The 25,776-nt window shown below is 41.4% G+C and overlaps 1 protein-coding gene across 1 annotated transcript in view; it reads right to left on the reverse strand.

Moving 5' to 3' along the window:
• The window catches only part of LOC121002649 (gastrula zinc finger protein XlCGF26.1-like), a 67,767-nt gene that overhangs the window by 16,976 nt on the left and 25,015 nt on the right, over positions 1-25,776 (reverse strand). Inside the window, exon 3 of the mRNA XM_040434085.1 lies at positions 20,933-22,267. Within this exon, the coding sequence (XP_040290019.1) occupies positions 20,933-22,267 (1,335 nt within the window). The remainder of the gene's footprint in view (positions 1-20,932; positions 22,268-25,776) is intronic.

The following is a 25,776-nucleotide window of genomic DNA, read 5'->3' on the forward strand; positions in this document are numbered from 1 at the left end:
GCCTTCAATAGTGCCACTTTTAAGTAGTCCCATTTCTCCTGGACTCCAATGAAACTGTTCCAGTCTGATAGGGACTCGTATACCACTAATCTAATTTTAGAAAAGTCTGTTTTTCTAAAATCTAAAACTTTTTTGTTTTTGTGTAGTGTGACTCAGTCACTGTACTTATAGTAAACCACACTGACTGGTGATCACTAGATCCCAAGCTTTCCCCTACAGTAATATCATATACCAAATTCCCATTTGTGAATACTAAATCTAAAATGGCCTCCTTCCGCGTTTGCTCCTCAACTACTTGCTGTAGAGATAATCCCAGTAGGGAATTTAGAATATCTGTACTCCTGGCAGAACTAGCTATTTTGGTTTTCCAGTTTACATCTGGAAGATTGAAGTCTTCCATAATAATAACTTCCCCCTTCAATGTCATTTTAGCTATTTCCTCAACTAGTAGATCATCTAATTCTTTGACTGGGCTAGGTGGTCTATATATCACACCTACACGAGTTACCTTATGATTATCAAGCTGCAAGGTAACCCAAACTGACTCTAAATTGTTCTCGCTAACTTGTATCAAGTTAGATTTTATGCTATCTTTCACATACAGGGACACCCCTCCCCCCTTCTTGCTTTCTCTGTCTTTCCTGTATAGAGAGAACCCTGGTATTGATATATCCCAGTCATTACTCCCCTTGAACCACGTCTCAGTAACAGCCACTACATCTATATTCTCAGATGCCATTATAGCCTCAAGTTCATTGATCTTATTCCCTAAACTGCGAGCATTTGTAGACAAGAATCTGAGCTTGTCATTTCTTAACCTTTGTGCTACTGGCATCTTCTGGCATTGTTCCGGGAGGCAGTTGGACTGCTGGATTATCACTCTTTTGCCCCCCTTTCCTAGTTTAAATGCTCCTTAGAAAATACTTGGAACTGTTCACCGAGGACATTCGTTCCCTTGAGAGAAAGATGCAAACCATCTTTCTTGTACAGTTCTTTTCCATTCCAACTAGAGCTAACATGAGACACAAAGCCAAACCCTTGGTCCAGACACCATTCACCAAGCCATACATTGAATTCCTTAATGCGCATCTTCCTGTCATGCTGAAGGTTATGCACAGGCAAAACTGCAGAGAATGAAACAGTTGATGCAACCTCCCGTATATCCTTTCCAAGTGTGTGAAAAGCTTCTTTCACCTTTGAAACCTCATTGCAAGCCAGATTGTTTGTCCCAAGATGGACAATAACATTCACTTCCCTTTCCTGCTTTGCTTGCCTAACAATATTAAGGATCCATTGTCTATCCCTGCTAGCGGTAGCACCAGGGGGACATCTCACAACACCATTCTCCTCAAACTTCACACCTCTTATGATGGAATCCAACAGCTGCTTACTATCAATCCTCCCCTTCTCCTTTTTGTCTTTGGCTGCAGTCTTACATACTTTAGCATGGGAGATGATTGTTCCTCACCCACTGTGCTTGAGCCATCCTCCATGTTGCTCTTGCACTCTGAAAGTGCTGCAAATGAATTATGGAGAGCCACAGACTGTGGGACATGTCTTCTATCCACAACTCTCAGTCTACCAGAACCTACAGTAACCCATCTTCCATTTCTAGGGGGCCTCTGTGGCACTGGCATTGCAATGTTCTCAGCCTGAGTTTGTTTAATGGTTAATTTACAAATCTCATATTTCAAAAAGGTAATTTCCTGCAGCATTATGGAGAGCTGTCTACAGATCAGACAGTATCCAAACCTCCGAAGAGTGGAACCTGAAATAAAAGCACAACGATTCCTGCACAGAACCAGGTCTGCCATTGTAAAGAGGGGAAAGATTTTAAACAAACAAATCTTACTTATTTAGATTGTATCCACCTCCAGATTACCTCCTGAGTATCTCCTGAATATCTCCAATGCACTTGTAGATCAGCACTTGGTATTGCAGCCTTGGAAAAGCAGCAAGCTATAATTAGCAAGCTAATACTATGTTGCTATATATACACACACTCCCACAAAGGCTCCTCCACAACAGCAAATTAACACCTACTCGCCTATGCTCATTTGCAATCAGACAATAAAGATACCGTGTCTAACAAATTCCTTACCTCTTTTGAAACACAGTGTCTGAGTATCCACCAGAAACACCACTAAAGATCTGCTACAGTGAAAACTGAGTTAGACTAAGTTAGTCTCCTGAATATCTCCAATGCACTTGTAGATCAGCACTTGGTATAGCAGCCTTGGAAAAGCAGCACCATGATCCCTGGTATGCGATAAATAGGCCCCGTAGTATGAGAAACATCCCCATATCATGATGCTTGCCCACTATGCTTCACTGTCTTCACAGTGCACTGGGGCTGAATTCAGTGTTTGGGGGTCGTCTGACAAACTGTCTCCGGCCACTAGACCCATAAAGAACAATCTTACTTTCATCAGTCCACAAAATGTCTCTTTAGGCCGGTCAATGTGCTCTTTGGCAAATTGTAACCTCTTCAGCACATGTCTTGTTTTCAACAGTGGGACTTTGCGGGGGCTTCTTGCAGATAGCTTGGCTTCACATAGGCGTCTTCTCATTGTAACAGGACTCACAGGTAACTTTACACCTTCTATCATCTTCCTGGAGCTGATTGTTGGCTGAGTCCGTGCCATTTTGGCTATTCTTCTATCCATTCGAATGGTAGTTTTTTGCTTTCGTCCACGTCTTTCAGGTTTTGGTTGCCATTTTAAAGCTTCTATTACTCTACTACACCTGCTAGTAAATTATTTGCCATGTAGAAATATCATTCCTACCAAAAACAGTGTACTGATGAGCGTCAGGGTCATATTCGAATTCGCGATATAATACAAAATATTCGCGAATATACGACAAAAACGAATATATAGCAATATATTGAATATAGTGCTATATATTTGTTTTTCAGAATATTCGTAATTTTTCTAAAACAAGAATATATAGCAATATAGCAAATCGAAAAAAAACCGAATATAGAGCAATTTAGTAATAAACAAGCAAATGAGCAGGCACACCACCTTCTGGAGTAAATAATATGATGACAATTTATTCAAATACAATAATAGACCATAAAGTGGAATCCTACACCTTAGAAAATAAAATAAGCAATAAAAATCAATAAAATATATAATCACATAAATCCACTGATTTGAGGAGGTGTAAAAATTAACGGTTGGCAATCTGCGTTTTCTCTATACTCTGCTGGTCCGGACCAGAAGGAAGAAGAACCTCTTTTGCCTGTAAAGAATCACTTTTATCCTCATCTAAATACAGCATTTTTTAGAATTGCCATATAGGACCTGTGACTGACAGGACCCGTGAGTCAGATGACCATAGCAGCTGACCAACGAACAAACCAGCTGATCGGATCATCTGACCTTTCCGACTGGATCACCTGATCTCCGCAACAGTTACACACGCCTACCAAGTATCGGAGATAAGCGCTTTCACCATGCAGAGTTGTTTTGACAAAAGAAGAAGAGGGTGTATTAGGGAGAGGCCTTAAATTTGCACCCACCAAGGGGTTAAACAAATTTGCAGTTTTTCTTAATGTACATAAATACATTAGAAAAATTTATTTGGATAAGTATTTTATTAACAACCAAACCCCTGCGATTAAAAATGCAGAACAAATAGGAGGGGTGATCCATACCAACCTACGGGAAAAATCACAGTTTTTTGCAAGGAATAAAGAAAATGAATGCATAGAGGCATTCAAGAGAGGTGTTCTGAACGAAATAGAAAAAATTCAAGAAAAACCTAGAACATATAATCTCGCTAAGAAAGAAAAAGAGGCTTTGAAGAACTTGGAAAAGAATCCAAAAATAATAAAACCGGCAGATAAGGGGGGTGGGTTAGTTATAATGGACACAGAAAGGTATGAGGCCGAATTAACTAGACAATTGGCTGATAAGTACACGTATCGTCGCCTTACAAAAAATCATTTAATAGAATTTAAAGCACAACTGAAGGTGTTGCTTCAAGAGGGATACCGCACTGGGGTGATAAATAAAAAAGAATATGATTATCTATTTATCAAGAATCCTGTCACCCCAGTAATATATAATTTACCGAAAGCTCACAAAAGTCTCACAAACTCCCCTGGACGACCTATTGTCTCCGGGATTAACTTTTTGACCAGCAGATTAACTGAATACATAGACTTCTTCTTGCAGAAATATGTGGTTAGATCTCCATCATACCTAAAAGATACTAGAAGTGTTATTGAATTGGTGAGGGGTCTAGGACCGGTGACTAAAAATATATGGTTAGCTACAGCTGACGTCACCTCCCTGTACACCATAATCCCTAAAGATCTGGGACTTAGAGCCATTAGCGATATACTGGAGCAGGACCCAGATATGTTACCATCACAAGGAGAATTTATCCTGAAGTGTACGGAGTATTGTCTTAGCCATAACTACTTCTGGTTCAAGGGGGACTTCTTCTTACAGCAGCTCGGGACAGCGATGGGGGCGAAATTCGCCCCCAGTTTTGCTAATATTTTTATGGCCGCTTGGGAAGAGGAGAGAATCAGTCCCAATTTGCACAGAAGCACAGATTCAGGCAAATTAACAGTATGGCAAAGATACATAGACGATTGCCTATTGGTTTGGGAAAAAGAAAAAATAGGATCAGAACATTTTCTGAAGTCCCTAAATAACAATGATTGGAATATTAAATTTACCAGTTTTATTAGCAACACCTCTGTTAAATTTTTAGATTTAACCATCTATATAGAAGGGAAATATTTTAAAACTAAAACCTTCTTCAAAAGTACGGACGTTAATGGTTATATTGATACGAATAGTTGTCACTACAGACCTTGGTTGGAGAACATCCCAAAGGAACAACTAAAACGAAATAGACGCAATTGTTCAGAGGTAGAAATATATAGAGAACAGAGTCGTATCATACAGGATCGATTTAAAGAGAAAGGGTATGATGAGCAACAATTGATTAAATGTAGCCAAGAAGTAGAGGAAGTGAAAACAGAAAAGAGAGATGGAGAATATGGCACAAAAAAGAAGGACTTTCAATTTTTCTTCTTGACACAGTATTATGCGCAAGCAGGATTAATGAAAAATGCGGTAAAAAAGAACTGGGCTAAGTTAAAGAATGATCCAGTTATAGGTAATTTAATACCAGACCGCCCAGATGTGATTTTTAGAAAAGTCCCAAATACCGTACATTCTAATAAAAGAGATAGAAATCTAAAGATTGTGGGTGACATTACGTGTGAGTCCTCGGGTGTAGTCTACGTGCTGGAGTGCCCATGTGGCCTCCAGTACGTCGGCCGCACCACGAGGAAATTAAAAATCATAATACAAGAACACATCAGAAATATTAAAAAGGGAATAGAAACCCATGGAGTTCCATTACATTTTAAAACTGCCCATAATAAAAATCCGAAGGGTCTGACTCATATTGGAGTAGAACGAGTGCAGGCAAACTGGCGATACTATAAAAAAGATTGATCGAACTGAAGTAAAATGGATCTATGAGATGGGTACATTGCAACCGCATGGTCTGAACGTGGAGTTGGACCTGAAACCCTGTCTCATAGATTAGAACACACCCAGCCATATCAACTGAACATTGGGAACACAAATGTGAGAGGGAGAAACTGAATCGGAGTGAGTGCTATAGCTTTTGGTAGAGTATTATTTGTTTTATCTGCTTTTGAAGAATTTTAACATTTCATGCCCCGGTCCCTGTTATCTTGAAAAACTAAGGTACATCAGAATGTATCAAATGAAACTGAGTAGGAGTTTTTAGTAAACAATCCATTCAATGTAAAGCGTAATTAGAGCAGCTCTCACCTGCCTGGAAACTCCAACCGTTGGGACACGGACCGCTCCCTCACCCGGACTGGGAGCAATGAAGATAAGTGAAAAAGAGAAGTTGTCCAGCCTTGCTTTGTGGAGTTCCAAAAAGCACTTTATTGAATATCAGTAGTTAAAAACATCCAAGTACAGGTTGCCTCAGTCTACCCGTTTCGGTCGGAAAAACAATTTTAGCCCTTAATCATGACCGCTAAAAATACACTGAATTTTCACCTTTATAGGAGGAGAAAGCCGCACCTGGACCAATCAAAGGGTCATGTGGCTACTCCCTTCTGCAAAGGTTCATGACGGTAAAACAAGCTTAAAATATCATCATAAATGGCTTGAAAAAATGGGAAATCAAATATTTAGTATTGTAGGATCAAGTCTAATCTTTTATTAAACCCTTAAGGTTGGCGACTGTCTAACCAGAAAATCCAGTAGGATTCTCTATTCAAAAGTTTCCTTTTGCGGTCACCTCCCCTTGTTGGTTTGTTGACCCTTTCAATACCTTGTACAGACATATCTGTGGTGTCACCACCATGAACTATCGCAAAATAAAGACTTGCCGCTGAAATATTGCGGCTTTCATGGTGTGGCACATTCCTTATCCGTGTTTTTATAGCATTCGTCGTGCAGCCTACATATTGTAACATACATTTGGTACAAGTGATCAAATATATGGCATAGGTTGTATTGCAATTTAGAAATGATTTCATCACAAAACTCTGGCCATTGACACAGGATTCAAAAGATCTGGAAATTTTCATATATTTCCAGCAAGTACACACAGAATGCCCGCATGTATAGTTACCTTTGATTGATAACCAAGTACCGATGTCAATGTTTTTTTAGTTTTTTTTTAAAAGGTTCGGGCTCACTGTATTGGCAACAGTAGGAGCTTTACATGCCGCACATTTTACACCATTCAGTGCTATTTCCATCCAGTTTTTATCACATGCTAGCACTGGAAAATGTTTTTTAATAATGTTGCAGATCTGTGTATACTCACTGCTGAATTGTGTGACAAAGATATTCTTTTTTGTATAGTTTGTATCACAATCCATTTCCATTCCCTTTACATCAGTTTTCTTGTAGACCAGCTGAGATCAATTTGTCCCTGTTCATATCTAGGACCTCTTTGTTATATTTCATCATCATCTGTTTGGAATATGCTCTACATGACAATCTATTGATAATGTCTTGAGCCTCAACTTCATAAGTTGCTTTTTGGCTGCAGTTTCTTCTGGCTCTAATGAGTTCCCCTTTAGGTATATTCCTAACCGTATGAGAAGATGACATGACATAGCATGTACTGTAGTAATGTGTTGCCTGCTGTGGGTTTCCTGTAAGTACTCGTGTATATGGAGGCTGTGGAGGAGTCCCCCCTTAAGCGGAGATCCAAAAACACTATGCTGGAGGTATCATGGTGGACAGTAAATTGAATACTGTTCACACGTGTGTTGAGATAGTTAGAGAAAGGCGGTATGGCAGTCACATCGCCGGACCAGATGAAGATCAGGTCATCGATGTAACGGCCATACCACCTGATACTGTCTGCAAACGGGTTGGTGTCGATGAGGAGGAAGCCCCTCTCCCACCATGCCATGAAAATATTGGCTATGGAGGGAGAGAACTTGGCCCCCATCGACACCCCCGATGTCTGAAGAAAAAACATTTAATCAAACATAAAAAAGTTCCGCCTAAGGAGGAAGTCCACCACAGATTCTATTAATTTGCAGTGAAATTCCCAAATTCATCCAGAAATGGAAAGGCTGTGTGGAATGCTGGGATATAGTGCAATGACGTCTGCCGTTACCCATGAATATTGGTTAGACCACTCCAACTCATTTACTGCTTGTAAGACTGATTTAGTATCCCTCAAAAAACCTGGAATGAGGGGAATTAATGGCTGCAGTAATGAGTCTACCCATTGACATAAGTGCTCAGAATACGACCCTATACAATGGGTCTGAGGGGTAGAGGAAAGGTCTGTTTGTGCACTTTGGGAAGGGCGTGTAATATAGGGATAACAGGGTGGTCAACGTAAATATAATCATATTCTTTCTGATTGAGAGCACCCATATTTAACCCCCGATATAACAATTCTTTGAGTTCTGCTTGAAAAGAGGGGAGCGGGTTACTAGGCAAAGCCCTATATACCTTTTCATCTTGTAACATCTGGTGAATCAAAAACCTGTATAATTCACTATCTAAGATAACCACCGCTCCCCCCTTATCAGCCTGTTTGACCACGATGTCAGCCCTGTCACCTAATCCACGAAGTGCTACAGATTCTTTTTTGGATAAATTGTTGGATAAATACTTGGTTATCAATCAAAGGTAACTATACATGCGGGCATTCTGTGTGTACTTGCTGCAAATATATGAAAATTTCCAGATCTTTTGAATCCTGTGTCAATGGCCAGAGTTTTGTGATGAAATCATTTCTAAATTGCAATACAACCTATGCCATATATTTGATCACTTGTTCCAAATGTATGTTACAATATGTGGGCTGCATGACGATGGCTATAAAAATACGGATAAGGAAACTTATCTCAGATGTGCCACCCATGAAAGCCGCAATATTTCAGCGGCAAGTCTTCATTTCGCGATAGTTCATGGTGGTGACACCACAGATATCTCTGTACAAGGTATTGAAAGGGTCAACGAACCAACAAGGGGAGGTGACCGCAAAAGGAAACTTTTGAATAGAGAATCCTACTGGATTTTCTGGTTAAACAGTCGCCAACCCCAAGGGTTAAATAAAAGATTAGACTTGATCCTACAATACTAAATATTTGATTTCCCATATTTTCAAGCCATTTATGATGATATTTTAAGCTTGTTTTACCGTCATGCACCTTTGCAGAAGGGAGTAGCCACATGACCCTTTGATTGGTCCAGGTCTGGCTTTCTCCTCCTATAAAGGTGAAGATTCAGTGTATTTTTAGCGGTCATGAGTAAGGGCTAAAATTCTTTTTCTGCCTGAAACCTGTAGACTGAGGCAACCTGTACTTGGATATTTTTTAAATACTGATATTCAATAAAGTGCTTTTTGGAACTCCACAAAGCAAGGCTGGACAACTTCTCTTTTTCACGAGTTTTTAGTAAAGCATTGAGAATAGTGGGTGGAGTGAAGGATTGTGGGAATGCCTGGAAGCCACGCCCCTGATGAAGCCATTCGGTCGGGCAGGACCATTGATTTGTGATGATTTTATTATTGCGCATTTTATCTCATCTGAATGTGAGTATAATACACCATATTTATGAATTTTAAAATACGGAGTTTCACTATGGGAGCAATATTGAATCATCTGTAGGAGGCACAACGAGAACAACTGTGCAGAGGACCTACTGGTCGACTTTATTTTGAGACGCATATTCTACTTACACACTTGTGAGTATAACATCGAGAGGAGGAACGGCTGGTTGTTGCAGTGCTTCACTATGTGCGTGTCTTCTCTACAATCTCACAGGATGTTAATTGAAAGTAACGCCTAACAAAGCTAGTGTGTGTTTGCTGAAAGTTGGTGGAAGACGTACATCAGTCCTATTGGTTTGGAGTTTTGCCTGGCACATTAATAGTATGAAAAGAGATGGGACCAGAGAGCATAGACCTAAACATATAAATGAAATAATTGGGAATTTTTTTGCTAGGTTTTATCAAGAGAGGGACAGACATTCTTAGATGCATTGTCTCTACCGAAAATCACTAACGTACAGCTTGCCTCTTTAAATGCCCCGATAACAGCCAGAGAGATTCAATCTACTATAAAATCATTCCCTTCCGGAAAAGCCCCAGGTCCAGATGGCTATTCTTCTGACTTTTATAAAGCAATGAGTACTCAGATAGCTCCAGAACAAACTACTTTATTTTCTTCTATAGTGGAAGGGAGTAAAATATCTGACCACATGAATACAGCTTTCATCACCCGAATACATAAAAAAGGGAAGGACCCGGAAGACCCATCCTCGTACAGACCAATTTCATTGATAAATCAAGAACTGGAAATACTTTCCAAATTATTGGCAAATAGATAAGCAGCTAGTCTTCCAACACTAATTTCACCAAGAAAGGTGGGTTTTATTAAAGGTAGATCAGCAGTTACTAATATCCACAAGGTACTACTGGCATTGTCGGTTGCGAGATCACCGACCTATCAAGGGATAAATTCAGCCATTGTCACGCTAGACACCGAATAGGCGTTTGACAGTATTAGCTGGAAATGGCTGGATCTAGTTTTAGATGCTATGGGTTTTACTGGTCTATTCCGAACAGTTCTTAAAGGGATATATTTAAACCCAAAGGCTAGGATATATACTGCGGGATATATGTCTAACTTCTTTACCCTACAGAGGGTTACTAGACAGGGGTGCCCTATGTCCCCCTATTATTTGACATGTCAATAGAGCCATTAGCCAGATACTTAGACTCAGCCGAGATTTTTGAGGGACTGGAAGTAGGTAAGCATATATCATGCCCCTAGCGCTATTTGCTGATGACATAGTATTATTTATGGCTTACCTTATTAACCACCTCAGCCCCCATAGCTTAAACACCCTGAAAGACCAGGCCACTTTTTACACTTCTGACCTACACTACTTTCGCCGTTTATTGCTCGGTCATGCAACTTACCACCCAAATGAATTTTACCTCCTTTTCTTCTCACTAATAGAGCTTTCACTTGGTGGTATTTCATTGCTGCTGACATTTTTACTTTATTTGTTATTAATTGAAATTTAACGATTTTTTTGCAAAAAAATGACATTTTTCACTTTCAGTTGTAAAATTTTGCAAAAAAAACGACATCCATATATAAATTTTGCTCTAAATTTATTGTTCTACATGTCTTTGATAAAAAAAAAAATAGTTTGGGTAAAAGTTATAGCGTTTACAAACTATGGTACAAAAATGTGAATTTCCCCTTTTTCAAGCAGCTCTGACTTTCTGAGCACCTGTCATGTTTCCTGAGGTTCTACAATGGCCAGACAGTACAAACACCCCACAAATGACCCCATTTCGGAAAGTAGACACCCTAAGGTATTCGCTGATGGGCATAGTGAGTTCATAGAACTTTTTATTTTTTGTCACAAGTTAGCGGAAAATGATGATTTTAATTTTTTTTTTTCTTACTAAGTCTCATAATCCACTAACTTGTGACAAAAAATAAAAACTTCCATGAACTCACTATGCTCATCAGCGAATACCTTGGGGTGTCTTCTTTCCAAAATGGGGTCACTTGTGGGGTAGTTATACTGCCCTGGCATTTTAGGGGCCCAAATGTGTGGTAAGGAGTTTGAAATCAAATTCTGTAAAAAATGGTCGGTGAAATCCGAAAGGTGCTCTTTGGAATGTGGGCCCCTTTGCCCACCTAGGCTGCAAAAAAGTGTCACACATGTGGCATCTCCGTATTCAGGAGAAGTTGGGGAATGTGTTTTGGGGTGTCATTTTACATATACCCATGCTGGGTGAGAGAAATATCTTGGCAAAAGACAACTTTGTATAAAAAAAATGGGAAAAGTTGTCTTTTGCCAAGATATTTCTCTCACCCAGCATGGGTATATGTAAAATGACACCCCAAAACACATTCCCCAACTTCTCCTGAATACGGAGATACCACATGTGTGACACTTTTTTGCAGCCTAGGTGGGCAAAGGGGCCCATATTCCAAAGAGCACCTTTCGGATTTTACTGGTCATGTTTTACACATTTTGATTTCAAACTACTTACCACACATTTGGGCCCCTAGAATGCCAGGGCAGTATAACTACCCCACAAGTGACCCCATTTTGGAAAGAAGACACCCCAAGGTATACGCTGATGGGCATAGTGAGTTCATGGAAGTTTTTATTTTTTGTCACAAGTTAGTGGAATATGAGACTTTGTAAGAAAAAAAAAAAAAATCATCATATTCCACTAACTTGTGACAAAAAATAAAAAATTCTAGGAACTCGCCATGCCCCTCACGGAATACCTTGGGGTGTCTTCTTTCCAAAATGGGGTCACTTGTGGGGTAGTTATACTGCCCTGGCATTTTCCAGGGGCCCTAATGTGTGGTAAGTAGGTAAATGACCTGTGAAATCCTAAAGGTGCTCTTTGGAATGTGGGCCCCTTTGCCCACCTAGGCTGCAAAAAAGTGTCACACATGTGGTATCTCCGTACTCAGGAGAAGTTGGGGAATGTGTTTTGGGGTGTCTTTTTACATATACTCATGCTGGGTGAGAGAAATATCTCGGCAAAAGACAACTTTTCCCATTTTTTTATACAAAGTTGGCATTTGACCAAGATATTTATCTCACCCAGCATGGGTATATGTAAAATGACACCCCAAAACACATTCCCCAACTTCTCCTGAATACGGAGATACCACATGTGTGACACTTTTTTGCAGCCTAGGTGGGCAAAGGGGCCCATATTCCAAAGAGCACCTTTCGGATTTTACTGGTCATGTTTTACACATTTTGATTTCAAACTACTTACCACACATTTGGGCCCCTAGAATGCCAGGGCAGTATAACTACCCCACAAGTGACCCCATTTTGGAAAGAAGACACCCCAAGGTATACGCTGATGGGCATAGTGAGTTCATGGAAGTTTTTATTTTTTGTCACAAGTTAGTGGAATATGAGACTTTGTAAGAAAAAAAAAAAAAAATCATCATATTCCACTAACTTGTGACAAAAAATAAAAAATTCTAGGAACTCGCCATGCCCCTCACGGAATACCTTGGGGTGTCTTCTTTCCAAAATGGGGTCACTTGTGGGGTAGTTATACTGCCCTGGCATTTTCCAGGGGCCCTAATGTGTGGTAAGTAGGTAAATGACCTGTGAAATCCTAAAGGTGCTCTTTGGAATGTGGGCCCCTTTGCCCACCTAGGCTGCAAAAAAGTGTCACACATGTGGTATCTCCGTACTCAGGAGAAGTTGGGGAATGTGTTTTGGGGTGTCTTTTTACATATACTCATGCTGGGTGAGAGAAATATCTCGGCAAAAGACAACTTTTCCCATTTTTTTATACAAAGTTGGCATTTGACCAAGATATTTATCTCACCCAGCATGGGTATATGTAAAATGACACCCCAAAACACATTGCCCAACTTCTCCTGAGTACGGCGATACCACATGTGTGACACTATTTTGCAGCCTAGATGCGCAAAGGGGCCCACATTCATTTTATGAGGGCATTTTTAGACATTTGGATCCCAGACTTCTTCTCACGCTTTAGGGCCCCTAGAATGCCAGGGCAGTATAAATACCCCACATGTGACCCCATTTTGGAAAGAAGACACCCCAAGGTATTCAATGAGGGGCATGGCGAGTTCATAGAAATTTTCTTTTTTTGGCACAAGTTAGCAGATTATTATTTTTTTTTTCTCACAAAGTCTTCCTTTCCGCTAACTTGGGACAAAAATTTCAATCTTTCATGGACTCAATATGCCCCTCACGGAATACCTTGGGGTGTCTTCTTTCCGAAATGGGGTCACATGTGGGGTATTTATACTGCCCTGGCATTCTAGGGGCCCTAAAGCGTGAGAAGAAGTCTGGAATATAAATGTCTAAAAAATTTTACGCATTTGGATTTCGTGAGGGGTAGGGTGAGTTCATGTGAGATTTTATTTTTTGACACAAGTTAGTGGAATATGAGACTTTGTAAGAAAAAAAAAAAAAATTTCTGCTAACTTGGGCCAAAAAAAATTCTGAATGGAGCCTTACAGGGGTGTGATCAATGACAGGGGGGTGATCAGGGAGTCTATATGGGGTGATCACCACAGTCATTGATCACGCCCCTGTAAGGCTCCATTCAGACGTCCGTATGCGTTTTGCGGATTCGATCCATCTATCAGTGGATCCGTAAAAATCATGCGGACGTCTGAATGGAGCTTTACAGGGGTGTGATCAATGACAGGGGGGTAATCAATGACAGGGGGGTGATCAGGGAGTCTATATGGGGTGATCACCACAGTCATTGATCACGCCCCTGTAAGGCTCCATTCAGACGTCCGTATGCGTTTTGCGGATTCGATCCATCTATCAGTGGATCCGTAAAAATCATGCGGACGTCTAAATGGAGCTTTACAGGGGGGTGATTAATGACAGGGGGGTAATCAATGACAGGGGGGTGATCAGGGAGTCTATATGGGGTGATCAGGGGTGATCAAGGGTGAATAAGGGGTTAATAAGTGACGGGGTGGGGAGTGTGGTGTAGTGTAGTGGTGCTTGGTGCAACATATTACTGAGCTACCTGTGTCCTCTGGTGGTCGATCCAAACAAAGGGGACCACCAGAGGACCAGGTAGCAGGTATATTAGACGCTGTTATCAAAACAGCATCTAATATACCTGTTAGGGGTTAAAAAAATCACATCTCCAGCCTGCCAGCGAACGATCGCCGCTGGCAGGCTGGAGATCGGCTCTATTACCTTCCGTTTCTGTGAGCGCGCGCGCCTGTGTGCGCGCGTTCACAGGAAATCTTGCGTCTCGCAAGAGGACGCGCTGGCGCGTCCAGTCGGAATCAATCAACCACCTCCAGGACGCGTCGCTGCGTACGGCGGTCCGGAGGTGGTTAAAGGGTTTCTATCACTTCGTATGCCATAATTAGCTCTCATACACTAGCGATCCACTAGTGTCTGCTCTGGCCAACCATCCTAATATAAGAGCTTTTTGGGCAGCCGTTTTGCTAAAAAAATAACTTTTATAAATATGCTAATGAGCCTCTAGGTGCTATGTGGGCGTCATTAGCACCTAGAGGCTCCGTCTACCTTCATATACAGCCACCGGCCAGCGCGTCCCTCCAGCCCGCCCATCTCTGGCTGAATGCGATCCTCCGTGTGACGCAGCGGACGAATTCTCGCGCATGCGCCGTGCGCGGCTGTATTCGGCGCATGCGCAGAGAATGTCTGACCGCTTCCCTGCTCAGACATCTCCACTGCGCCTGTTCCTTGGAGCACTATGACGTCATCGGCGCAGGCGCAGTGGAGATGTCTGAGCAGGGAAGCGGTCAGACATTCTCTGCGCATGCGCCGAATACAGCCGCGCACGGCGCATGCGCGAGAATTCGTCCGTTGCGTCACACGGAGGATCGCATTCATCAGGAGATGGGCGGGCTGGAGGGACGCGCTGGGCGGTGGCTGTGTATAAAGGTAGACGGAGCCTCTAGGTGCTAATGACGCCCACATAGCACCTAGAGGCTCATTAGCATATTTATAAAAGTTATTTTTTTTGCAAAACGGCTGCCCAAAAAGCTCTTATATTAGGATTTTTGGCCAGAGCAGACACTAGTGGATCGCTAGTGTCTGAGAGCTAATTATGGCATACGAAGTGATAGAAACCCTTTAAAAACATGGTAAAAGTCATGCAAGTATTAAAAACCTTTGGGTCCTTTTCAGGACTTCTAATTAATTATACAAAAAGTGAGATACTTTTCATGCAGAGTAAGTACCACAGGGAACAAGTAGCAGAAGTAGAGGGCATACCGGTAGCAAATTCACATATAACCTATCTGGGAATCAAAATAGGGAACACCTTGAAGTCAAGTCATGCTCCACTGATTACTAAGATTCTGAGAGAATTGCAGCAATGGCACGATCTCCTGTTATCACTAATGGGACGCAATCATCTACTTAAAATGATGTCCATGTCTAAATTGCTATACCCATTACAAATCATTCCTTTATTACTAAAACAAGCTGATATCAATAGGTTAACAAAAGCTTGTACAGTGTTTCTTATAGAATGTCTTATAGAATATCTAAACATCTTCTAATATGGAAAAAATGGAGTTCATACATGGTCATACAAATAGCCTTTTCACAGAGTGGAAAGCGAAAGGGATTACACAAGTCGGACACTTACTACAAAATTTGGAACCCAGGTGGCTTCAGGAGAAAGAGTTAATAGATAAATTCTCCCTTAACCCCTTTCAGACTATTCAGTTTGCTCAGATTAAAGCAGCTATCACTTCAAACCTAGTAGTGGTACATAAGGAAATGAATCAAAGCACACTAGATAAAATCCTGGAGTTGGGAGGGTCTCAGTCTCTTCTATCTACTATAAAATGCGAGAAGAAGAATCACAGAATGAAAGGGTTAGGGACTTAAAAAAATGGGCAGAACAGTTAGAAGATACATAGCTCAGATGATACAAAGAGGTTGGATGCGAGTGAGAAGACATATTGTAAATGAAGCATGGAGAGATACGCAGCTGAGAATCATACATAGAGCCATATATGGTTTTAATATACCCCCACACCCAGAAAAGCCTGACCGTATAACAAACTGTCCTAAATGTGGACAAGGATATACAGACCTATACCATGGGCCCTGGACTTGTCCGAAAAGTAAGCAGCTCTGGAAAGAAGTGGGGGACATGATCAGAGATATTTGGGGGCAGAGAGTGGAATTAACCCCACAGCTCTTCTTATTTACCCTCGGAGGAAGAGGAGGGTACAAGAAGGTCTCATCCTAGCCTGTTTCATTCGATTTGCATGTTAGTAAAAAGATGTATATTACAGAGATGGTTACAGATGGAAATGCCAACACTAAACACCATTATGAAACAGTTAAAAAAAATTGCTCCATATGGAACGTTCAGATACAATGAAAACTAAAGATAGGCACACACAAGCAAGCACTTTCAAAACTGGAGAAACTATATAATAAAATATCAAACATTATATATATATACACACATACACACACTCACCTAAAGAATTATTAGGAACACCTGTTCTATTTCTCATTAATGCAATTATCTAGTCAACCAATCACATGGCAGTTGCTTCAATGCATTTAGGGGGGTGCTCCTGGTCAAGACAATCTCCTGAACTCCAAACTGAATGTCAGAATGGGAAAGAAAGGTGATTTAAGCAATTTTGAGCGTGGCATGGTTGTTGGTGGCAGACGGGCCGGTCTGAGTATTTCACAATCTGCTCAGTTACTGGGATTTTCACGCACAACAATTTCTAGGGTTTACAAAGAATGGTGTGAAAAGGGAAAAACATCCAGTATGCGGCCGTCCTGTGGGCGAAAATGCCTTGTGGATGCTGGAGGTCAGAGGAGAATGGGCTGACTGATTCAAGCTGATAGAAGAGCAACGTTGACTGAAATAACCACTCGTTACAACCAAGGTCTGCAGCAAAGCATTTGTGAAGCCACAACACGCACAACCTTGAGGCGGATGGGCTACAACAGCAGAAGACCCCACCGGGTACCACTCATCTCCACTACAAATAGGAAAAAGAGGCTACAATCTGCACGAGCTCACCAAAATTGGACTGTTGAAGACTGGAAAAATGTTGCCTGGTCTGATGAGTCTCGATTTGTGTTGAGACATTCAAATGGTAGAGTCCGAATTTGGCGTAAACAGAATGAGAACATGTATCCATCCTCTGATGGCTACTTCCAGCAGGATAATGCACCATGTCACAAAGCTCCAATCATTTCACATTGGTTTCTTGAACATGACAATGAGTTCACTGTACTAAAATGGCCCCACAGTCACCAGATCTCAACCCAATAGAGCGTCTTTGGGATGTGGTGGAACGGGAGCTTCGTGCCCTGGATGTGCATCCCTCAAATCTCCATCAACTGCAAGATGCTATCCTATCAATATGGGCCAACATTTCTAAAGAATGCTATCAGCACCTTGTGGAATCAATGCCACGTAGAATTAAGGCAGTTCTGAAGGCAAAAGGGAGTCCAACACCGTATTAGTATGGTGTTCCTAATAATTATATATATATATATATATATATATATATATATATATATATATATATATATATTAGGGCTGCACGATATGGGAATTTTGTGCGATTGCGATTTGGGCCCTAAAAATTGCGATAAAGATATGCGATATTTTAAGGGAATTGTGTTAGAGGTCTATTTGCTTGGATTTTCAAGGCAAAAGCACACAGAAATTACTGATAATGCTGAAATGTAGTTATGCTTAATTCAAGAACTGAAATGCACAGTGTTTTTCAAAATAAAACATCTTTTACTAAATTAAATAGCATATTTGCATTACTGCAAAAGTACAAAATACAAAACTTGCCATTTTCTTAAGGTGTATTCATATAAATGGCCCACCCTGTAGTTGAGCAGATGAGAGGGAAACTGGGAAGGTTGCTATTAAAACATTATAACATCTCAAGCTCCATGACTGTTTCGAGTTCCCCTGTCCTCCATAAAATGTATGTTTTTATTTTCTTCCTTTTCTTTCACTTGAACATAAAAACAGATTTTTATTTACCCTAATAAGAGATGTACCCTAATTGTAAGCGACATTGTTTGAGGATTTATAGAGCTCTTTTGCTGGTGATATAGTTTCGAGGTTTGCATACCCCAGATATATACAGCTGCATTGACTTAATAAAAAAAATTCTTTGTTGGGGTCTGCGTACCCTACTGTTGTTATGCAAAAATAATTATAAATAAAATGTCCATTTTAAGCAACTGCCATGTACTGGCCCAGGATGAATCCTTAAAAGAAAAAAAACAATTTAATCCCATTATTACTTTGAGGAGGAGTAGAACTATTAAGTATTTTGAATTAAGAAGGGTTGTCCAAGCCCTTCAGGCCGATTCACCTCACACGCTGTTACGCCGGGCCGTAACTTGATCATAAATCGCCACCTGAAGCCTGAATGCACACTCAAGCACTAACACAAAACTTTCACTGCCACCACCCATCAGTTATAAGGTCGACAGGACACCCCTGAGTGTTCAACTCACAAGCTGACACCCACACGATCGCAAGCCTCACGGAAAAACAACATACAGACTCAGACGGCACACACACTCTTCATGGAGCTAATGGGTTATTAAGGTTACAAGACAAACCATCAAACTTTTAGGTTTAATGTATAAAAAATAGACAGCACTTGGTTACAAAAAATGATTAACAAGAGACATACATAAATGACAAACAATTGTAAAATAAAAAGGAAAAAACTAAGAAAGTTCTGATACTTAGGAGTTGTGTGGTAAAAGTCCTTTCCTCCCAGGAGATTTGGGCAGAGTAATGGTGCACAAACCAATTCGATTGGATCTCCCACTTTGTGACACCCAACTATCCAGGGATTGCATGTTTATGCCTTTCCTCCAGGGGCAGGCCTGAGGGGGATTCCCACTCCCATCTCTGGCTCAGCCCCTCTGGACCAAGCTACATTACCCATGCAGCAGGCCCCCTGGCCATCTAGGAAACAGGTATGAAAATATCAAAAAGATAGTTTCCCAGCCCTTCTTCATAATTCATATCTCATCGTTCTGAGTCCTAGCATATCAAACGCTACACGTCCAGGACGCTCAGAAGATGAGATCCTTATTTTAAGAAGATGAAGTCGAGTTGATATGCCATGTCTGGTGTCCATGCGATGCCCCCATCATAGTAGAGATGATCAGCTAGATTTGGGGGACATCCAATCCCTCCTGAACAAGTTATGAAGGATTATGGATCATACTCTGGTTAGGAATCGCCTATGCTGCCACAAGGCGCCGGAGAGTCTGCTGTCCCCTGTCCCAAGTGTGACCAGCAAACGGGCCCATCCTCGTTAGCATCTCTGTGCTAACCACCCCTGGGGGGCAGGCTGCTGTTTTCCCAGGTATGAGGCAGACATCTCGGCCTATATGCAGCCTTCAACCAATTCATCAATGGCTGCTGGCCTGGCAACATAAATACATACTGTATATATATGTGAATCACACCAGAACATGTTACACCACAACACATAACCATAAAACATATATTATCACATCAAACATTATAATAACTAGGAATAAGGCGGTCCTTATTCCTGACAGTGGTATATGTCATTTTTTTGCCCTTGTGGTAGATTTTATATAGGAAAAACCATAACATGTCTGCATGTGAGATTTAGGGAACATAAGAGGTCCATAGAGACAAGTATAGGAGCATCTAGATTGATAGAACATGTACATGAAGCACATGAAGGGAGAAATGATGTATTGACATGTGCAGGAATAGAGATCGAGCAAGTCCCAGATCGTGGTGGGGACAGAAACCTTATACTACTACAAAGAGAGGCTTCATGGATTATCAAGACAAATGCAATGGGTCCTTTGGGGTTAAATGATAAGAACGATTTAGCGGTATTTGTATAGTTCTGTTTTTGTACTCTGTTTTATATCGAGTTGTCTTATGTAGCGATGGTGACGTACCCGCATCCACCGTGTTTTAATCGATCAATAAAAGCTGCAGGAAGAATACTGGTGAGTGCCACTGTTTATTTTATCTACATGTTGATTCAAGAACAAAAAAAACTCTGTTATCATGTAAGCAATCTCTCTAATGGTTTGTTTATGGTAGCTATGGTAAAGGCCTTGAACTACAATCCATTCTCTGTTATATCTTTTATTCACTATACATCATGTGGCTATTGTTATATTTGGTTTTATGAAGTTATCTATGGTTCTAATTCATATGCTCTTCAAGCTGTAACACCTCACTCGCTCCCAGTAAATGACTGCTCAGATTCTGTGGTTGCAGTTGGCTACAGCATCTGATGGAATGTCAGCGATCAGAGCTATCTCCAATCATGGACGCTGCCAGCAGTCATCTGCTGTGTGAAACCGCACGCATGCTTCGCCTATGGCACTCACTTAACTCTTGAGTGGGCACCATCTTTAAATTCCCAACATCCACCGTACATATATGGAGGATTTTGGCAAGGGGTTAGAACTTCTTCTCCCCTGTATGAATTCTCTGATATTGAACAAGGGCTTATTTCTGAATAAAACAGTTTCCACATTCTGAACATGAACATGGCTGCACCACTGTGTGACTTCCCTAATGATTCTCAAATTTAAATTTTTTTGTAAAACACGTTCTGGGCATGAATATCACTTCTCCTCAGTGTGAGATTTCAGATGTGTAACAAGATTTGCTTTTCGAGTAAAACATTTCCCACATTCTGGGCATGAAAATGGCTTCTCTCCTGTGTGAGTTCTTAAATGCACAGCAAGATTTGCTATCTGACTAAAACATTTCTCACATTCTGGGCATGAAAATGGCTTCTCTCCTGTGTGATATCTTAGATGTTTAAGAAGAGATACATTTTTAGCAAAACATTTCTCACATTCGGAACAATGGTATAGCTTCTCCCCTGTGTGAATTCTCTGATGGCTCTGGAGATAAAATTTCTGGCTAAAACAATCCCCACATTCTGAACATGAATATGGCTTCTCTCCTATGTGACTTTTCTTATGTTTATAAAGAGATGCATTTTGCGTAAAACATTTCCCACATTCTGGGCATGAAAATAGCTTCTCTCCTGTGTGAATAACCTGATGAACCTTAAGAACTGATTTATGAGCAAAACATTTTCCACATTCTGGGCAGGAAAATGGCCTCTCTCCTGTGTGATTTTTTAAATGATCAGCAAGCTGAGTATTCAAAGCAAAACATTTTCCACATTCTGGACATGAAAATGGCTTCTCCCCTGTGTGAATTCTCTGATGGTTATGAAAAATTGATTTCTTAGCAAAACGTTTACCACATTCTGAACATGAATACGGCTTCTCCCCTGTATGATGTCTTTGATGGCTCTTAAGATTTGATTTCTCAGTAAAACATTTGCCACATTCTGAACATGAATACGGCTTCTCCCCTATGTGATATCTTTGATGGCTCTCAAGATTTGATTTATAAGTAAAACATTTGCCACATTCTGAACATGAATACGGCTTCTCCCCTGTGTGATGTCTTTGATGGCTCTCAAGACTTGATTTCCGAGTAAAACATTTGCCACATTCTGAACATGAATACGGCTTCTCCCCTGTGTGAATTTTCTGATGCCTCTCAAGATGTGATTTTGCAGTAAACCATTTGCCACATTCTGAACATGAATACGGCTTCTCCCCTGTGTGAACTATCTGATGCCTCTCAAGATTTGATTTCTGAGTAAAACATTTGCCACATTCTGAACATGAATACGGATTCTCCCCTGTGTGAATATTCTGATGCCTAACAAGATATGATTTCTGAGTAAAACATTTGCCACATTCTGAACATGAATATGGCTTCTCCCCTGTGTGAATATTCTGATGCCTCACAAGATATGATTTCCGAGTAAAACATTTGCCACATTCTAAACATGAATACGGTTTCTCCCCTGTGTGAACTCTCTGATGCCTCTCAAGAAGTGATTTTACAGTAAAACATTTGTCACATTCTGAACATGAATAAGACTTCTTCCCTTTCTGAGCTCTTTGGGATCCAGCACCACTTCTGTGGTTTGCATTCTGCATAACAGTCTTTTTTAAAGGATCAGATGGCAGATTTTTGATTTGAAGGTCTGAGGGTACAACTGGGATAATGGCACGTTTTTCATATGTATCTGGTGCGACAACCGAATCATCTGCATCATAATATGTAGGTATAAGGTGTTCCTCTGTGATCCCGGTACAGTCGTCTGTCAAGAACAAAACTTTTAAAAATAATTCTTAAATAATATAATCTTTAAAATGATATTGATTTTTTATAACATAAAAATTCTGATACAAATTGCAAAACTTGAAGCAAAATTCTATGATAAATTGACAAAGACAGTAGACCTCAGACCACCAGGCTCGAATGCCGAGTGGAGAATCATAAAGGGACCTGCGAGTCAGTGCAATTAGGTGGTGCCCATCTCCCTGACAGCTACATGCACTGGCGTACAGGGCAGTGGAGAGGAACAGTGCGGTGATGTATGAGGAAGCCATGGCTATGGAGCCAGTGTAAGGCTGGATTAACATTCTCTATTAGAATTTTCTCTTCCCTTAAAATAAAAAAAACATGCATTAAAAAGCATGTGTCAGTAGGATCAACCCTATTAAACCAGACATACTGCTTCTTAGAGTTGATCACAATGAGTGAAACAACCTCTCTCTTCTTGAAATCCAGTGCCCTGTTTTTCAGAAATTATTTGATATGCTAATAAGGTGTTCACAGGGGCGCAGTGCCAAATAAGCAATGTGAGGTGATTGTCTGAGGCGGTTCCGGGTAGGGACAATTGGGGGTTGGTGGCAGGGACCTGGGCAATGAGCGCTTCCATTGTGGAAGGATTCATCTCTGCATATATAACTGTAGGATGCCTCCCTGCTCCGCCATCCCCTCTGCAAAGCTACAGACACTAGGCCTGAAGCCCATCAGAGGCCAGCGCAGCTCAGGGCACAGACCAGGCCTTTGCACCGCACTGTATCCTGACAGCTACATGGAGGTATTTCATTATTTTTTTCTTTGCAGCATGCTGTTTGGCCACATCGGGGTGTGCATTATTATAACTGGGGGTGCTAGGATAGGGCATTTTTCCACTAGCACACATTATTTAGGGAGTGGGGCACTAAAAAGGGGTATTTTTTGTACTGGCACACAAAGAGGCTTTTTTTTATACTGGCACACACAAGGGGAGATTTTTGTACTGGCACACATTATAAGGGGGATTATTACTACTGGGGGACTAGGGGAACAGGATTACTAGTATGGGCACAATGCTGACATTATTACTATTGGGTAGATGGAAAAAAAAGAGTTGCGAGGAGCTGCAGTTTCTTGATGTCAGGGTATATCTAGAGGATGGCAAATTAAAAACTGACCTATATAAAAAGCCTACAGACAGGAATAATCTTTTAAGATATGACCGTAGTCATCCACGCCGCATGCTGGACTCCTTACCTTGGAGCCAGATGCTGCGTGTGAGACGAGTGGTGTCAGACGATGATGTATTTATCAGTCGGATAGATGAGATGTGCAACAAATTTGCTAAGAGAAAATGTCCAAACAGGTTTCTGTGCAGGTCGAGGGCCCGGATTTCCTTGACTGACAGGGTGTCCACCGTACAGGCTCCATCCAGGAGTAGGAACACGGGAATAATCCCGTTTGTTTCTACCTTTGGCCACCACAGTGCGGATATTGCACAGATCCTGAGAAAGGACTGACATGTCTTGCACAGTGGTCTTCCTTCTGTTGGTGAATTTGAGAAACCGCCATTGATGGCAAATAAACGTGGTGTTAATTTACGTGACAAGCTTATTAAGACCGATATAGGGGAAGCTAACCAAGGAGGCCAGACATACTTGAAACCCAGGAAGACAGGCAATTTCCCTTGCTTGGGTTGTTGCAATTGTGGAAATATGCTGAAAGGTAACACCTTTGTTCACCCATACAGTGGCAAAAAATACAACATCAGGGAATACTATACATGCCGTTCCAAGTTTGTCATCTACATGATCGTCTGTCCCTGCAGCCTAATCTATGTGAGGGAGACGACCATGGAGATTAGAGAGCGCATCAACAAACACAAAAGTACAATAAGGAAAAAATGGTAGACAAACCAGTGGCCAAACATTTTGTGGACTGTGGACACTCTGTCAGCCAATTGAGATTCCGAGTCATCGACTCTGTTCCAATTCCAAAAAGAGGAAGTGACAGGGAACGTATATTAAAGAAAAAAGAACTGAAATGGACTTTTACTTTACAGGCTCTACAACCTCATGGGTTAAATATTGAGTTTAATGCAAACAATGTAGATAGATAGAAGATTCCGTTTTGAATATTGAAGTCCAATTCAGTATAACATGTTTTTACTGGGTATTTTTTATATAACATTATTTCACTATTTTGTAATCACACAATAGGAATATTTATCAGCACGCTTTCTAATCGATCATCTGCCATTTTTAGCACTGGCTGATCTGTTGTCACCGATATACATCACTGACATTATATTTGCCAGTAACAAGTGTTGTGGAACAATGCTAGGCAATCTTGAGCTTAGATGTATCCAGTTGGCGATTGCATGGGCCAGTTTGTTCATGTAATCTGCTCTGGATATGCATCGGATGTAGGGATGTATTTAAGATGTTTTAGAACAGATTGGCATTTACTATACATTCGATTGACTCCTATTTCCTGCCTGTGTCTCTAGGACATTCCGTATGTCATGTGATTGTCACATGACTTGTGACGCGCCGGACATGTGACCATGATCGGCGTTATGCATTGGCTCACATTCGGCGCTAGTCCAGGGAGAAGACCGTCCATTTGGCTGACATTGTGGACGGCGTACCGCCCACTCTCCGACGTGATGACATCACAGACATGCGCGGTGGGGTCGTAGAGATGCCGACAAGCATGACTATCATGGAGATTAAGCTAGGAATTACCTAATGACTAACAGGTACCTTTGACCTTTTGAAGCAACATTTCATTGGCAGTTTGGATGATTTTAATTACTACACAGGTGATATTAAGGCCTCTTTCACACTTGCTTTGTCCAGATCCGTCGTGCACTCCATTTGCCGGAAGTGCCCGCCGGATCCGTAACAACGCAAGTGAACTGAAAGCATTTGAAGACGGATCCGTCTTCAAAATGCGTTCAGTGTTACTATGGCACCCAGGACGCTATTAAAGTCCTGGTTGCCATAGTAGGAGAGGGGAGCGGGGGAGCAGTATACTTACCGTCCGTGCGGCTCCCGAGGCGCTCCAGAATGACGTCAGAGCGCCCCATGCGCATGGATGACGTGATCCATGCGACACGTCATCCATGCGCGTGGGGCGCCCTGACGTCACTCTGAAGCGCCCCGGGAGCCTCACGGACGGTAAGTATACTGCTCCCCCGCTCCCCACTACACTTTACCATGGCAACCAGGACTTTAGCGTCCTGGCAGCCATGGTAACCATTCAGAAGAAGCTAAACGTCGGATCCGGTAATGCGCCGAAACGACGTTTAGCTTAAGGCCAGATCCGGATTAATGCCTTTCAATGGGCATTAATTCCGGATCCGGCCTTGCGGCAAGTGTACAGGATTTTTGACCGGAGCAAAAAGCGCAGCATGCTGCAGTATTTTCTCCGGCCAAAAAACTTTCCGGTCCTGAACTGAAGACATCCTGATGCATCCAGAACGGATTTATCTCCATTCAGAATGCATTAGGATAAAAT

The sequence above is a fragment of the Bufo bufo genome, chromosome 5 (assembly GCF_905171765.1).
Source record: "Bufo bufo chromosome 5, aBufBuf1.1, whole genome shotgun sequence".
Classification (NCBI taxonomy): Eukaryota; Metazoa; Chordata; class Amphibia; order Anura; family Bufonidae; genus Bufo; species Bufo bufo.